At 41.5% G+C, this 18,009-nt stretch overlaps 1 protein-coding gene across 1 annotated transcript in view; it reads left to right on the plus strand.

Annotated features, from left to right (window-relative positions):
* Positions 1-38: 38 nt before the first annotated feature.
* The window catches only part of VPS35 (VPS35 retromer complex component), a 47,829-nt gene continuing 29,858 nt past the window's right edge, over positions 39-18,009 (plus strand). The window contains exons 1-3 of the mRNA XM_075008305.1: positions 39-92; positions 15,303-15,401; positions 17,242-17,338. Of these exons, the coding sequence (XP_074864406.1) occupies positions 90-92; positions 15,303-15,401; positions 17,242-17,338 (199 nt within the window). The 5' untranslated portion in view covers positions 39-89. The remainder of the gene's footprint in view (positions 93-15,302; positions 15,402-17,241; positions 17,339-18,009) is intronic.

Raw genomic sequence — 18,009 nt, forward strand, 5'->3', positions numbered from 1 at the left:
CAGGGGGCTGCGGAGTCACATGACAGAGAGACGCTGTCTGGGCTGGTGTTGCTGCGGGGGCTGGTGGTGGCTGCGGGCTCCTGGCGATCATGGTGAGTAGAGCGGGGCCCGGCTGCGGTCTAGGGCCGGCGGCCGCTCGTGTCTCAGGCTGGTTGGGAGCTGCTTCAGCTTGCGGCGGCAGCACTGCGTGGGGTCGGGCCCGGGGAGGCGGTTGGCCTGTCTGCGCGGGGGTGAGAGGCAGGCGTCGTCTCGTGCAGGGCCCAGGCCCCCAAGTGGGAGGGGTCAGGTTCGTCCATGTCCCCCTCTCTGCGGTGCACACTTGCCCCAGAGGGGTCTGCGCCTTGGGGAGCGAGGTAGGGTGGCTCCTGTCTACGGGAGGCCGGTGCCAGCGTGCCCTGGGCATGAGTAAGTGCGGTAAAACGTTATCCTGGCTCAGGCCACTGGTGCCTGGCAGGCCTAGCAAGAGCTAGCATTAAAACTGGCTCACTTTTGCGGTAATGTCACTGTTGCATTAAGCGTTTTGTTCTGCATTGTCTGTAGCATAGAGCCTGAGACCTTGTTTATGTTTTCAGTGCAGTTAAAAAAATCATATTTATTTTTATTTGTTAAGGCTGAAATTCCTTTAGCTGACTGCTACTGGGTTCAGTCCAGTTCAGCTCTTGGTGATGTTGCCTTGGATCTGTAGGGAATTGACTGAAAATACAGTGATTGGCTTTCATGATAAAGTGTGAGAGGAAAATCTGCCCATAATTTCTTTACTTGTCTGTGTAATGGGCTTAATTTATATTTATAGATCTCTCTGAGTCTCTCTGAGAGCACTCGATGGGTACCCTCTATTAGGTATTCTACTGAAAATAAGTTTTGACTTACAATTTTAAGCAGGTCATAACTTTTAATGGTATGTTTTACGTTGAATATTATTGATGACTTGTAACATGTACAACTAAGAGAAGCAGCATTGCATTCAGGTGTCGACAAACGAAGTTATGGAAAAGTTAGTGATGGTATGCAATGAATGAGACAAAAGTCTTGTTTTACTTGTGGCGCATCTTATAAACTAACAGCTGCGTAGATTTGAATTTTTTGAGGAAGGACAAAAAAAAAAAGATTTCCAGAATCTCTCCTGGGTAAGGAATGCTATTGTGGGGGCAGGGAAATTTCATCTGAAATATGCTGGAAGGACTTGTGTGGCTAAGCATTCAAGTCAGGCAATGATGAGATAAAGTTCAATGTGTAACTTATTTCTATCATATAAATGCATTGTGGTTAGTTGGTTAACAATCTTTACTATGTACGTTATACCTAGGAAGTGTCCTGTTAGATCAGGTTTGGTTTTTATCCAGTCAGGTGTACAGTAAACTTTTTCATATCTGGCACACTATTATTTGGAATGCTCCAATAACTGCCATTTGAACCATAAGTAAATTTTAGCTACATGTTCCATAAGTACAGTGTAATGAAAGTACATACAAATAAATGCAACAAACGCAAGTTTACATTGTACAGTGCTACTGTTGATCAAAAAATCCTGTGCATACATTCTTGTTTCTTAATATCTGATCTTGTTTTTCTTTCGTGTTATGTATTGCTAGGTATACCTCTCTATTATCCAGAATATTTTTATACCCAGCAACCTCCTGATGCTGGGACTGGACATGAAAGAGTTTACTATACTATCTTTAAAGGTAGCCAGCTGGCATCAGAGGCTTCAGAGGAAAGTATAATAATTCTGTAGTGGGCAGATATGGAATAATTTGCTCTTTGTCTTAAACCTTGAAGCCTGTGGTTTAAGACCCCTTCAACAGAATTGTGTTAAATCACATTTTAAATCTTGTTAATTTCTTGGCCTCATTGACTTTCTGTGGCAGTTAATGCCATAGTTCAATTACATGTTTGAAAAATGTATTGCCTTATGCTGTTTTTGAATCGCACTCCTTTCCCAGTGTACATTCCACTACTCTTGGGTTCTGAGAGAGCTTAAATTCGCCTTTTACCTTTTCTGGACTAGTCACATATTCATTAGACTGTCCATTTATGCCAGTCGGTCTGCTGGAGATCAAGTACTTAGTAACTTCTTACACCACACTACAGCTGAGGTCTAACACTTTTATAACGATATATACCATTCGCTACCCAAGCTAATCTATACCTGGAATATCACGTAGAATAGATACAGGTTGAAATGTGATTGTATAGTACAAGCTCAGTGACAAAATTAATTAAAATACATTCCAGTGTTTTAGGAAGTGAGAAGGAAACACGCATATCTCCTTTTTATAAATTCATAGTCACCATTATGACAGTCATGTGAACATGAAAGCTAAAAAGGAATTCTACCTAGTCAGGTGACAAAACATGTGTATTGTACTTGGTAAAGTGCCAGATTGTCTGGAGGCTAGCTCAGAATACACGGTTTGATAATGAAGCGGACATATCCTATGTTCCCTCTAATTTTTTCCCATCTGTGGAATAAATTGTGTTCTGTGAGCCAAGGGATGTGCAGATGTGCACCACCAATAGAAATGCCTGCTGTGGGTGCTCTGCTAAACAGCTGGGCAGCATTTGAATCTCTCCTGGGTGGCTGCCCAAGTGCACAGCTTACAGGGAACACTGACCATAGGTATTACGGCTGCAGAGCTATGCTGTTTTAGTATAGATGCTTGTTATAGTGACAGAAGGGGTTGATTTAGAAGGGTAAGGCAACCTTGCTTTGCTGTGGACTTGTGCCCACAATGCTACACTGCCTCTCGATGTGGTGTGAAGAATGCGAGGAACTGAGAGTCCCATTGCCGCAAGTGAAGAGCAGGGAGTGCAGCATTTCGCTCCAGGAAGCAGAATCAAGCTGGAGAGAACCCTGAAGGATGACATCTGGTACCACTACTTGGAAAACCTAAGACAGAAGCTAGACTAGGGCAGGGCTTTTGAGATAATGTGTAAGTGGGACACCAGCAACTACTTTCTCTCTGGAGGCAGCTTCACCTGATTTGCTGATCAGAGGCTCATCCGCCACGTCTGGCTGAACTACATCCTACTGAATGGAGCCATCTGCAACAGGAATTGGGGCAAATGATGTGGGATGTGTGACTGTGCAAATAAGATGCTACGCCCTATCTTGTGTAGCTGCAAGCTTCATTCCAGAGCCTGGTGGTTCTGATATAATGCTATCCAAGATCAATTTATTAGAGCTATCCTGCCACCCATGGACTTTATCGTTGCTGGAATGGACAACCAACTGCAACCAGACATCATCGTCTCCCACAAGGCCCGGAAGAAAATCATCGTGGTGAATGTCACCATGTCTTTTAAGAACAGGACACCATCCTTCCATGATGCCCGATCTTGAAAGTTAGAGAAGTATCCCCCTTTGGCTGACACCTTGAGCACTAGGGACTAGGAGGTTCATGCTCATGCATTGAACATCAGAGCACTGAGCATATGGGACCCAAGTAACAAGGGAGTGTTGACCAAAGGTGAAATTGGTCAATGCTACGCTTGGTTGATGCAACAACTTAAGGTATCAGATGCCTTCAGTGGGTTGAGGGACTTGATGCACATCACTGGACATCAACCATGCTAATAGGGCTGAGTTGGAACATGAAGCTTGGTTGAGAAAATAATTTCCTGGTGGACTTTATTTACCAGGATGTATTGATTTTTTTTAAATCAAGGTGATTTTAAATCATCAAGAAAAAAATCATAGATTTAAATAGTTATGCCACTGATACTACTTCATATTTTTCTTAAATAATGGTGCAAATGTGATCACTAAAACATATTAATTTACAGTTCACTATAGCATTTGACAACATCTAAGATGATATCCTTTCTGTAATTGTTTGATTGTTTTTATTAATTTAGAAAAACACAATACGTATTGCCTGTGTCAAGCTGCACATGTGGCTATAGTACACTAGGAATGGTAGGAACAAAACCACGCACACAAACACACAGCATTTATGTTTTATTAAACTAAATCTTAAATATTACATTTGCAATTGCAGCAGTCTCCTGAGTTGCTGGCTGATGGCTCACCTTAAACTACTTTTTAATTTTCAGACTGCATTAACTCTAACAGACAGTCCTCAGAACACTAAATCTCATGGAGTTCTTATAACTTCTACAATTAGCTGTCATCTTCCTCACTCCCACTGTCATTTTGATTCATAGATTGAAACAGAAATACGAGTTTTCTGATTTTGTTTTTTCAACTCCCAGTCACTTTCTTAGTTTTTGAGTGGATAATACCAAACAGTGAAAATATTCTCTGTTTCTGCAGAGAAAGCTACAGCTGTGAAAAGTTGGCTTAGCAACTGACGGAACCCTTTTTCAAGGTGCCTGGCTAATGGTTTCCACCAGTTTGTGGGAGTGACTTTGTTCCAAACATCATCAGCACAGATGTTTTCGTTAAATAGTTTTGCTCTAGCCCCGAAATATGTTATGACTGCCACAACTGAAGAGTGATTTTTGAGATGCTCTTGTTGTGGAAGCAGCATCATTGTAGGAAGTTAAGAATGCTCACAAGAAAATGAGGCGGAATTAGTGTTTGATTTTTCTGCTCTCTTCAGCAAAGCTTAAGTAAAATGACTTATAGAATTACTTTGTGACTGCTTTTGTTAATTCTTGAAAAAGATGTGCTTAAGGTTTTGGCTAAAAGATGTGTTAAATGGTCATGGCAGCCATATATTAAGGATCAGCCTTCCATTTCTTCTTCCAATATCTTTCTCATCTTTTCAGCATTGTCTGTGGCAAAAATTGAGCATGCGACAGTTGGTTCAGTTTAAAGCAAAAAAGCAGTCCAGTAGCACTTTAAAGACTAACAAAATAATTTATTAGGTGGTGAGCTTTCGTGGGACAGACCCCTTTCTTCAGACCATAGCCATACCAGGACAGTTTATTACAGCTTCCAGTGCCACTTCCTTTTAAATATTTTGGTGGTTACCCATTTGTTTGTGTTTGTTTCTGAAAGATAGCATCCCATATCTTCTGTTGTGACACAGGCATGTCTAACTGTATCGTTGTGTACATTGTTCTGCCCATCAAGGCTTGAAGTGGCATATTTCCCTTCATTATTTCTTGCACACTGTTCAAGTTCCTTCCTATATACTCTGTCAACCTTCCTTCAATGTCTGCTCTGTCAGGTGGAATGTTAAGTTTAGTCCTTACAACTAATCATGTCAACAGAAGTGTTTTGTTGTTAGCAGGGAGAATATTTGGCATAGGTGAACTGAGCAGTCTTTTAGTCTATGGTGTCTTGTTGGTATTTGCTGGTCCTTACTACCAGCTCATCTAGGGTGGTGGTTTTACTAGATGATTACAATTTTTTGCTTGCAACTGATATTTTGTTGTCTGAAATACGTTTAGTTGCAGCACTGCTACTAAAAGTACTTTGGAAATAAATCTGAAATTGTTGAGGATAGACAGTCTCTTATGTTTAAATGGGATTCTGAAACAAAATTCAAAAATGACTTTGCATAGTTGTTCTCATTCTGTTGTTGAGTTAATAATTTTACATTTTTTTTCAGCAAGAATGCAGATCCAATTCCAAGTTATCAAAAAATCTAAGGTTGCATTTAGCATTAATTTTGGAGTAAGACCCATTGAGCTCACTGACATTTTTTCATCAAAAAATACAAGCAAATAATGGGCATTTCCTTTGGAAAAACTGAAGTATGCGGAAGTGAAATCCGGAATAGACTATGGCATCGCAATCATGGTTTGTGGCCATGATGTTACAAAATAAGGGTCATGTATTATGTAATATAAAATGACACTCAGATTTCTCTTACTGCAGCTTTCTGTATCATGTACATTGGAGATAGATAATTAGATTTAGAATCTAATCTTTATTGCTTGTTTAAACTAAACTTTTTTTTCCTAGCAACATTCAGCATAGCAAGCAAACAACTTGGTGATTCATTAAATCACACTTATTCTAAAAGACAGAGTCTTGAAGAATGATGCATTGCAAAGTGAATTATTTGAATTACTAACCAGTTGATCCAGATTGTTGTTCAGCCATATGCACCTTTTCAGCCACATAAATGCCTCTCAATAAACGGTTTTCTGTATGGTGGTTTATTCTTGCATCTGGGCCCCACATCTTTTTCTGGCACTGCTGACAGTGACATACTTTCCTTTTTCACCCTGGGTACCTGTTGCTGGGTATCTTGGGCCAGGAACTTACTGGAACTGGACTTTGATGTTGGAAAATGTTACTTCTGGATCATCAAATTCTCATCAATATTCTGTTCTTCCTCTTCATATGAAAAAGTTTTTTGTATGGAAGAATTTTTCAGCTTATTTTTGATGTTGCAAAAACTAAAACAAACTGGTTTTCTATTTAAGATGAGTGTGAGTCCTTTCTAATAATTTGCAGTTTTGTTAGAGAAGCTTGTGAGCTTGCACAAAGTTCCTTTTCAGACATGAAGAGCTGAAAACTTGCTTTAGCCGTAAAGATGATTAATAGTGGAGTATTTCATGTTGTAGTGTCACTGATTTTCACAGTTTGGTACTTAGATGAGGTAGACATCATGTTGTTGGTTACGCTTGGTTCATATTTGGAAAGGTTTCTATGTAGGTATGAAGACTAAATTTTTTTTTTTCTTTAAAGAGAAGAGCAAAGACTGCAAGCTTAGGTTTTGGGGTGTAAAATCCTGCTTAGTCAGTTAACCAGTTAAACATCAGGTTTAACCGGTTAACCAATTAAATGCAGTGAGGGTGGCTCATCCCTGGTTGTGATGTGCCGAGGACTAAAACTGGTTAAATGTTAATATTCCTACTCTAGATTCTGCCCAATCTGGATATCCTATGAGCCACATGAAAGGGCTCCAGTCAGGATGTTGTCCCTGGATTTCTCTGATACTCCTCCCTCATCTAGTGAGCAATTTAGCACTACTGATATCTGTCAGGTCCTTCACATCCTGTCTCTCTGAGGTGGTAGTGTCATTTTTAACAGAACCTTATCTTGACAAAATTTCCCAAGACTGCACCAAGTCCCTGACCAACCTGTAAATACATCTTGGAAATGGATGACTTCTCTGGGTTCCGTCTAGCCTTGCATTTATATGACCTGCTAACATGAACCTTCTACCTCACTATATACCACTGTCATGTCCCACATTTGAACTGATTACTAGTACAGTTTTTTCTCCTAGCATGGATGGGGCCTGTGTATTAATCACACTAATAAAGTGTCTTTCTTTAGAACACCTGCTTTATCATTTTTTTTTTTTTTTTTTTTTTAAAGCATTGGAGACTGCACTATGCTTGGGGAGTGATCTCTGTCCTTTGGAGACTTAATTGGAAATGGGATGTGAATCCCTGGCTCTTTGTTAACTTTGGTACTGTAGGCTGAATAGCAGTACAGGTTGAACCTTTCTAATCCGGAACTCATCTGGCATGATTTTAGTTAGCCAGATGACTACTTACCATGGGTGTGGTGGCCAGGTTTCCTATGATACCTAAAGTTTGTTTGCAGCCACCAGTCCTGGATCTCTGTGTTCTGTGCTGTTACTTTGATGTAGTGTACTAGTGTACACGTAGCCTAAGTAATCTATTTTGAAGTAAGAACGTTGAAATAGGCTACTTCGACACGTATCATCTATACATCCTCCAAGGCTGGTGCCGTTGACGTTCAGTGTTGAAGTAGCTGTGGAGAACGTCGAAAGGAGCTGCCCCGGAAGGAAATGTGGAGCATCCACACACACAAGCGCTCCCTGTCAAAATAAGGGGCCAGCAAAGCCTGTGGACAGGGTCGCAGGCTGGAGTAGCCCTTTTGGGGGAACAGCAAGCCACTCCCTCAGAGGGCCCCTCCCAGACACACTTGGCCTGCACAGCACGAGGTCCGCCGAGCCAACAGTCGGTTGCAGACCCCGTGCACACAGTATGAACCCCCAGCTGCAGCAGCAGCCAGAAGCCCTGGGCTAAGGGCTGCTGTATGCAGCAGCCATAGAGCCCTGCGGGGGCTGGACTGAGTGTCTTTCAACCCCTCATCTGATTTCCGCCATGGAGGACCCCGCTATTTCGATGCAGCGGGATGCGGATTGTCTACACACGCCCTACTTCAATGTTGAATGTTGAAGTAGGGCGCTATTCCCCTCTTCGGATAGGTATAGCGATTTCAACGTCTTGCCACCTAACATTGATTTCAACGTTGAAATAGCGCACGGCGTGTGTAGATGTGACGCATGCTATTTCGATGTTGTGCCAGCTACTTCGAAGTAGCCAGCTAGTGTAGACGCACCCTTAGTTGTTATTTACCCCTAAATGTCTTCTACCAGCCCAGTAACAAGTGGAAGTGTTGGTAATGTGCTAGACAATATTGACCTCCCATCGTCCAGCCAGCACTGGTCAGGTGCTGGATGAGAGAGGTTCAACCTGTAGTGACTTGACTGTGTTGGGGAGTAACGTGTACCACATCTGTCTTTTAAAATAAAAATATTAACTCAGATGTGTTTGTACTGAAAGAAATAATGAAATTATAATAGCAATAAGTTGTGATGACATCAAATGTTTACTTTTCAATGTGATTATTTGAATTCACGGTGGTTACTCTTTTATATGTTTTGGGTAAGCAGCCATATGCCTCTGCAAATGTTGCTTTAGCATTATCTACTTGAGGCCTAAATTTTTACAACAGGAATATAATTAATTTCACCTCTTTCAGGAAAAAGAAAAGCCAAATTGTGTGTTTAAATCTCAAAAAATTAGGGATGGAGGAAAATAGTTTGAATTAATAGTTCAAAAAGAGAATGAGTTCTTGCAATTATGTATGTCTGTTGTTCCTGAGACAGATTGACTTGTTTCAGAGGCACGTATGTCATATTGCTTTGTTGAAGGGCTGGGTAGGACCAGGCTATGGGTAGATGTTGCACCGTTGTGCACCCTGGACTTAGAGAGAACCATGCCTTTTTTGGACTATCTATAGGGTACAGAACTTGGTTAGAAATTTTACATAATTGTAACTAAGTCTTCACTGTAAAAATATGGTTCATAGTTACACAAATAACACAACACAAAAATTGCTTGTACTTGTTTAGTCATGATAAAAACAGTACCTTTGTGGTTCTGCTTCACAGTCTTCTGAATTAGTAATTTATTCCTAAATTGTAGTAAACATCTCCTCCTCCGTACCTCATGTTTGCTTTGTGGTAAGTGTAGCCCTCTGATATTCCCTTTCCAGAACAAAAAAGTGAGTAGGCTTTCAAAGATGAGGTTTCTTCAGTAGAACAGTTATTTCCTTTTGCCAGAAAATGGGGCAGGAGATAACTTGTTAGAAATTTGAATAATACAAACTGATGCCTTGTCTTGCACTTCAGGTATTGCAGCCTGACGCATATTTTTTTGCTTCACTTTCAAACTTGCTGTTGCACAACCTAAGCTTACTATATTTCTTCAAAGTGCATGTAGCATAGGAAGATGCTTGCTGTGCAAGGGATTTTGGAAGGTGGTGTTTTAACTAGTGAAACAGATGTGTGATTTCAGAAATGAGTCTGGAGTTGATACTAATATAAAAGTAGCAATAAATAAGATGAGTTAATGTGCAAAGTCTCAAAACATTGTATAATACCGTTAAATCTTTTTCTGCTTAGTATGTGAGCAGAGGAGGTAATACAATTAAAACTATTAGGTTGGCAAATAACAAGGGAGGTGTTATTTTGGGTAGAGTCAGGGAGTATTTTGCGCTTGTTTCTTTGGTATGGATGTGCTTGTGATATTGTACCTAATGTGTAATGTGTCCTCTTGACTGCATGTTACTGATTCAGTGATTTCTAGTGTCTCCATGGATATGTCACGATCCCATTAGCCTTGGTATGAGTGAAAAGATCATTTGTTCTCTGTTGAAATGGTGACAGGCTCCAAAAGCTGTCTGACATCTAACTCAATGAGAAGGACCCAGATTATTTCAGAGCTGAAGCTTGCTGGATTCCTTGGGGAAAAGAGCTATGAAGTAGGGAAATAAAAATCAGAGAACACAGGAAAGTCGTATTTTAGGGTCATTTACTGAGGGAGCTGAACATTCTAATGATGTGTTTGTTACCTGTCAGAGTGTACTGCACTTGTAATCTGTCAGTCTTTCCTGGGCAAACTTTGCTATTCAAGTAACAACTTGTAAGTCTGTGCACAGATAAATGTTAATGGGTTTGAACTGGTTTTGTGGGACTTTACTCGTAATGCTCTGCTGAGGGGAGCAGTTGTATATTCTGTTTTTAAATGTGCACTGTATAGCACTAGTAGTACAGCCAATAGCTTCTCCGTGCTTCATTCTGACAAAAATGTTTCTCACGAGGTCCTGCACCAGCTGATCCTAAGTGACCATTAGACTTGATTCCTTCATATTCAGTGGCCTTGCTGTGGAGAAACAAATTTGATTGGATGTTTTCCTATTGTGCTCATCTTTATTGTAATGCCTACAAAAATGGACCTACATAATCTAACTCTTGCTCGCTCTCTCTCTGTAAAAGTGGGTCCAGGTTTGAAGAAGGTGAAGATGTGTTCCTATATTTGCAAGATTATGGTGAATACCTATATTAATGTGGCAACACACATTTTGTGATCCCTACTTTCCTCTTCAGAAGCACTACTAATTTGTACATTCATCAGGTCTGTGGTAGAGGGTACAGGTGCATCTCTCTAAAGATGGCTTCGCTTCTAAAGGAATCCCCTAGTCAATAGACGCTTGTATTCCTCTGATCATCCTTGAGGCAAAAATCACTCTTTCACAGCAGTGGGAGAAGATATGCAGAGCTGGAAGTCACTCCTATCATTCATGAAAGTTGATCACGTATCTTCCACCTGCAAAAAAGCCTATGGCTGAGCAGAATGGACATCACAATTCAGATGTGAGCCTACAGAAAGTGGGCAAAACCACATGTTCCTTTTTGGAGGGTAACTTGGCTATGAGCTGGTGCCATTTAGCCATAGAGCTCTGTATTACTACCTTCCTCTCTCTAATCACTGCCTCTCAGATATGTGGACATCTAAAGAACGTAAGACTTCCAGGGGTTCATTTGAAGGTCAATGTGTAAGGTCTATTCAACTAGGAGAAGTTGCACTGAATTTGCATAGTTATGTTGGCGGGGGGAGGGGGGGTTGGGGGGAAACACACCAGTGACCAATAGAGCTGTGATTCCATCAGCATAGTTAACTTTTGCTCATGAAGGTAGTGTTTCTCCATAAAAAGAAAATCCCTTTCTGTTGGAATAGGCTGCCACCTGCATACAGATTCATAGACTTGAATGTCAGAAGGAGCCATCATGGACTCTTATCTCCCTGACATTGCAGGCCAGAGATCCTTACCATCCCCACCACACATAATAGATCCTTCATCTCTGGCTTGAAAATTCTTTCATAACCCAACTATGGTGTTCACTTGGCTCTTGAGTTTGTGTATAACTTCCCAGGTGTCTGACTTCTTCTGTGTTGAATTCTCTATAGTAACAGAGATGTCCTCATCTGGTGTCCCATTTTCAGTTATTGGAAATATCTGCTGCTATCAGTTGCAGATCAGCTACATGTCATTAGACAGTCCTGCACCATCCCATGTATAAATTTATGAAGCTAAGGCTACGTCTACACTACGAAATAAAGTTGACTTCGTAACACTAGATTTTTACCTGCCCACAAAGTTGACTTAGTGCATCCCCACTAAATCACCGAAGTTTGCCAGTTGCAGTAGTTCATTGTGGGCCCCTGTCTCACAGTTTCTTCAGCCCATTGTATTCTGGATTTTAGTCCCGGTCTGTTATGGGGAAAAAAACTGCCCCGCAAGTGGTTGTGGGTATGTGATGTCAGATATTTCCAATAAGTTTATTGGCCTCATTTTCCCCCCCGCCATTGAAAACAGACGTTTTTACAGAAGTCTCTTTCCCCAGTGAGAGAAATTGTTTTGAATTGTCTGCAGTATGGAAAGAGGCAGCTTCTCCCCCTCCGCCACCGTGGAAAATCATCTTTACAGAAAGGCAGCTTTTACAAAAGAGATTTCAAATTGACATTAAATACAAGTGAAGAGAGAGGCTGAAAGAGCAAGGTTTGAGCTAGAGAGAGAGATTTGTGAGCCATCACCACACAGAAGTGAGGAACAGCCATTTTTCAGAAGTGTCTTCTCCCCAGTGAAAGTACACCAAACCTATGGCTTCAGTAGCTGAAGCCCATGATACCCAAGTGGAATATAGTGTGTCTGTGCAACTAGTGAAAGCGTTCATATTATTCAAAAGAAAAGAAGGAAAATGATGGACTCCCAGAGGTCTTTAGTGTCTAGTGGTTAGCATGACTCAGAAGTAGTGAAGGAAAGACAGAGGGCATTGGTTTCTAGAGGTTAGCATCCCTTCCTCAGTGAAAATACACCAGACAGGAATCTGTGCAACTATTAAAAACTAATAAGACTTCATATTGTTTGCAAGACGAGAGAAACTACCACGTTTTCATTGTATCTGGATGAAGGAGCCAGGTCTGAAGTAAAGAGAGAGAGAAAGCGAGAAATTTGTGAGTTGTCACTACATAGAAGTGAAGAATGCTCTAGGGAGGCCCTTGTACTGATGTCTCCGACGTGATGTGAGAATGCCTTTCGAAGTAGTAGCTCCAGACGCATTATGAATCCCTAAGACTAGAAGAGAATGAAAGAATCTCAAAGGGTGTTGGTGTCTAGTAGTTTCTGGCAGGAGCCATTAGCCCGTCAGAAGTAGTAGCGGCTTCAGAAGAGAAGAAAAAAGTTAAGGCAGCATTAGAAGATAGAAAAGTTGAGGAAAGAATGAAGGGATTCCCTTATTTCTTCTGGTAAAGAAGCCCTAGCCTGTGCATGAGAGGGAAGGGACAGAGCGAACCCACAAGTTCCATTCCTTTGTAGAAAATCCTGCCTTGAGCCATGATTTGGGAAGGGAGAGCACTCCATATGGTCCCCCCCCAGCACTTTCTGTGTCTGTCCCAATGAAGGTAAGCCCTTTCAAGCAGTGAAGCGCCACACAGGACAGGACATGGCACTGTCTGCATGCATGGTCTGTGGAGGCTAGCTCACCAGGCACATGGAGCCTTGGGGTGGGGAGCTACCCCATACGAATGTGAAGTGCAGAAAACGAGTTGAGCAACCTGTTGAAATGGTTCAGTTGGCCGAATGCTCCCAGAACTCGTTAGGTAACAAGGTTATTGTTCTTAAAAAAGCAGGCTTCATTCCTTCCTATGAAATCCTCCCCCGAGCCACATCTACTCCGTAACAGCAATGAAGGGTCCTGTGGCACCTTATAGACTAACAGAAAAGTTTTGAGCATGAGCTTTCGTGAGCACAGACTCACTTCATCAGATGCTGGTCTGGGAAGTCTGCAGGGCCAGGTATAAATAAGCCAGAGCAAGGGTGGGGATAACAAGGTTAGCTCAGTCAGCCCCCAGTCGCATTCTGCTGCCCTCCCAAATGATTCTTGAGCCAGGCTGTATGACTGCCTGTATGGCAACAGTAGGGTGCTCCCAGTACTGCCCAAAGGCAGTGAAATACACATGGTAACAAGATTTATTTTTAAAGTCACTATTCTTTAAAAAGGGAGAGCATGAAGCACAGTCCCAGCAGTGACCACTTAAAAATGTAACTTCCACATGGCAGCAGCGGGTGGTGGTGGTGGTGGCTGTGCAATGAAGACAGTCACATTGTAAAATCAAATTAAGTGTTTTAAAATTGACTTTATGCTCTAGTGTAGACATAGCCTATGTTTTGATGGCATTAGATGCTCCCCCCCTCCCGCCCCAACTCATTTGGAAGTCTGTTCCAGTTCTTCACTGTTCTGATGGCAAGAAGCCTTTTGTTTAATTTCAAGCCTAAATTTGATGACCAGGTTTCTTCTTGTATTAGCAGTGGTACTAACCTTAAATAACTCTGTTCCCTCCATAGTATCCGTTCCTCTGATCTGTTTATAGAGAACAATCCTATCTCCTTTCATTTTGCTTTTGTGTTAGGCTGAACAACACAACACAGATCTTCTCATGAGTTGGCCCTGACCAAATTTACAATCCATTTTGATCATAGGTTTTTAAAAATAACAAATTTTACGATTTCAGCTATTTAAATATGAAATTTCATAACATTCCTGGCTCTCAAAGGAGCTGAAAGGAGAGAGGGTTGCAGCACAGCTACCCTTACTTCTGCGCTACTGCTGGTGGTAGCCCTGCCTTTAGAGCTGGCCAACTGGAGAGCAGCAGCCGCTGGCCAGGAGCTCTCAAGGTAGAGCTGCCAGGAGCTGTGCATAAGTAAAGATGGTATGGTATGACCACTCTTACCTCTATGCTTATGTCTGAAGAGCTGGGACCCTTTGTGGATGCTGTCTGCTTTCAAGGCAGTTGTGTAAAAGTTTAAGGGTGGCTAGTATGATGTTGCCACCCTTCTGCACTGTGACTGGCAGGACACTACCTTCAGAGCTGGGTGGCCTCTGCTTTCCAATCAGCCAGCTCTGAAGGCGGCGCAAAAGTAAGGTGGCAGCAACACTATCTCCTACAATAATTTTGTGACCCTGAGCACTGTTTTGGACCAGGATCCATCCAATTTTGAGAAACATTAGCTTCCACCATGAAATCTGTATGGTATAAGGTAAAAGCACTCCAAAGAACAGATTTCACAGAGAAGACCCAAGTACCTAAAAGATGGTTGCAAGGAGGAGGGAGAAAAACTGTTCTTCTTGGCCTCTGAGGGTAGGATAAGGAGCAATGGTCATAAACCACAGCAAGGGAAGTTTAGGTTGGCATTGGGAAAAACTTCTTAACTGTCCAGGTGGTTACACACTGGACTAAATTGCCAAGGGAGGTTGTGGAATCGCTGTTACTGGAGATATTTACGAGCAAGTGAGAGACACATCTATTGGGATAGTCTAGATGGTGCTTGGTCCTGCCATCAGGGCAGAGGACTGGACTCGATGACCTCTCAAGGTCCCTTCCAGTTCTAGTGTTCTGTGATTGAGGTCAGTTTTCACAGTTCATTACATGATTTTCATGGTCATGAATTTGATAAGGCACTGCTCTTCAGGTAGCTTCCCACTCCCCACCCCACCTTTCTGCTGGTTACCTTATTAGCCTTTCTCTTTACTTGTTTCAGTTTGAGTTCAGTGGACTATCCTACCATATGTGCCAGCATAGTCTCGGAAGTATAGACAGTACCCTTGGTGAGGGACTGTAATAAATAACTCTGAATTGTAAATCTGGGGTTTGCCAGGTTGTAGAAGCCCAGACGATGTTTCATGTCCAGAATAGGAATCCGACTCCGACATGAACAAACTATAAATAAATAGACTTGAGTCATTTTCTCCTTGTCTTTTTTTTTCTTCTCTCAGCCAACAACGCAGCAGTCTCCTCAAGATGAGCAGGAAAAACTCCTGGATGAAGCCATTCAGGTTGTAAAGGTCCAGTCTTTCCAGATGAAGCGATGCTTGGTAAGAAATGCTTTTTCTTTCTCCCGTTCCCCAAAGTGGTAGAATGGAATTATTTTTTTTTTCGGAAGCTGGGAAGAACTTTCTTTTCTTTGTCATGAGCTGCAGACTGATTTATTGGATACAATCAGGTAATTAATTTAGCTGCTTTGAGTACATACAAACTTTCTTTGACTGTTTTGTTATGACGAAACCCAGCACACGGTGAACATTGGTGGCAAACCCCTCGTATCCAATACAAGTAACACCTTCAGCAAAGGGTGAAACAGCAGCACTTTTTTTATAGTGTCACTGCTTGCTGAAATAAATGGAAGAGAGATTTTTCTGATTTTTTTCTAGGCCAAAGTTTTCACATTTTGCTGAGAGAAACCAAGGAAGTAAGTGTCAGTCTGCTTGCAATTCCAGGCAACAAGTGAGGGAATATGTTATTCTCTTGTGGAAATCTGCAGTTGCCTTCAAGCCTGCAGCCCTTTAGATTTAAGCTTCACAGAAGTGTGCAGTGTAGTCATTCCTTTTATGTGAAAGTAAGTAGTCCATGACATGGTAAGAACATGCGTTTCACTTGTTTTCAGAATGTTGAGTGTTCCTCCACTGTGCTTTTCTGAAGTTTCTTCCCTTCTGTGAAGCTTCAGAATTTTGCTGAATGTTTTCTCAACAGGAGAGTCCTCTGTGTGCTCCTGTACAGGAGTAATACTCCTGTAGAGTACACTGGGGACCTTCCGAAGGCTTCAGTTGCTTGCATTAGGTGGATTGTGCTGTGATGCAAAACAGTAAGCAATGGCCTTGCATTGAGAGAGCTTCTTTCATTTATTTACCTCTGGTGAAGGAAACTTGAAGAGACAGGGAAGATGAGGAGCATCAACAGCAGGCCACTTAGCCTATGTGAGGAATTTGGCTGTATCCCTACAAGAAGGAATAAAACTTAGAGCTGAATTTTTAAAATGAATGTGAGAAGCTTTGAGTCTGAAACCGTATAATGATTTTCTTCTAACCGTTGTCCATGTGCTTGCATCCAAAGTGGATGGAATAATAGCTCTAACCCTCAGAGAAACCACAACTAAATTTATCACCATTTTTACTGAAAGGAAAACTATGGGCACTTGACTTTGAAAGGTCTTTAAATAGCGTCCCACAGAATCTTTAGATGTAAAACTTAATCCCCACCAGCCTAGTGGACTGTTTTTTGATAAGGAGTCGTACAAAAAGAGTGTGCTGTGTCATGGTCCAGATAACTATCTGGAACTCTCAATATACCTCTTGTTCTTGAGAATCAAATAAAACTTACCATTTAAAAAAAAACCCACACAATTGCAGAATTTTATGTTGTGGGAGACAGGCTGGGGAATTTTACCTGAATTCTTGCAGAATTTTCCAGAAATCATGTGAGTTAAAGCCCAGACAAACACACAGGTTATCATTAGACTGAGCTGGAAGGCAGACTTTGGTCTGTAGTACTTTAAAGAGTTATAAAACTGTCTTGCTTTGGTCTCCAGGGTGGGATAGCTTGTGTGTTTTGGGGAGTAGACAGGCAAGGGTTGCCACACTAGTGTGTAAAAAAAAAAAAAAAAAAAAAAAAAAAAAAAAAAAGCTGTTTTTCCAATGTTTCTTGTAGCAGCCCACAGATATACGATATTACCATAGCAAAAGCCACAGAACAAAACTCCTTTTCTTGTTAAACACTCAGTTTCTCTGTCGAGAGGGTTACTTTTTTCATTTTTACTCTGTTTTTCCCACACTGTTTATAATGTATTTTAGAAAAATAACTTGCTTCAGAAATCAAACTGAACTTGCTAGGCTAGGGAATGACAAGCATTGCTTATGTATGTTCTTGCTCACTGTTCAGGACAAAAATAAGCTTATGGATGCTCTGAAACATGCCTCCAACATGCTTGGTGAGCTGCGGACTTCTATGCTGTCTCCAAAGAGCTATTATGAACTCTGTATCTTTTGAATGGTTGATGGGGAAAATATCTGAGGTATTATGAAGTAAAATCCATGTAATTACGTGTCTTTTAAGCCATAATCACTTCAGGACTCCATAGACTGGATCTCTTGAAGATCCTGCATGGAATTAACAAAAACTACAGTGTGTGTGAGAGCTGGATTGGGCATCAGAAGTGTGGGGGCTCCCTTTTTTTTTCAGGGCAAAACTAGGAGGCTTTTTAGAGTCAGTACAACAGTCTTGTGTACCCCACAAGAACTGCTGAAGACATTTAGTTTTTCCTTTCTAAAAGTTGAGAGAGCAGTGCGTTTACTTCCCTTTGATGCTCTATGTCAAATTAGAGAACATCTAGTAACTTTTTATGCAGCAGACATGCTGTTGACATGCAGAGACTTTCCCACTACATACTTCTTAAGTTGGGGATATTGCTCTGTGAAAGCCATGACCACCTTCTGCCTCTCCTGCCCCTCTTTCCTTTGCTCTGCATGCCTTTGCTTGCACCTTCAATAGCAGTACTCTGTCCCCCCCAATAAATTCTGACTCCCCTCCTTTCTCCTTCAAATATTTCTGCTTGTAAATTCAGACTTTCAGCAGTGATGCCCTGTGAAAAATTTACAGCTATTTGTGCATGACTGTCTGGTTCTGATTGTAAGCTTTTTGGAGCATTTA

This window comes from Carettochelys insculpta, chromosome 14 (assembly GCF_033958435.1).
Source record: "Carettochelys insculpta isolate YL-2023 chromosome 14, ASM3395843v1, whole genome shotgun sequence".
Taxonomy (NCBI): Eukaryota; Metazoa; Chordata; order Testudines; family Carettochelyidae; genus Carettochelys; species Carettochelys insculpta.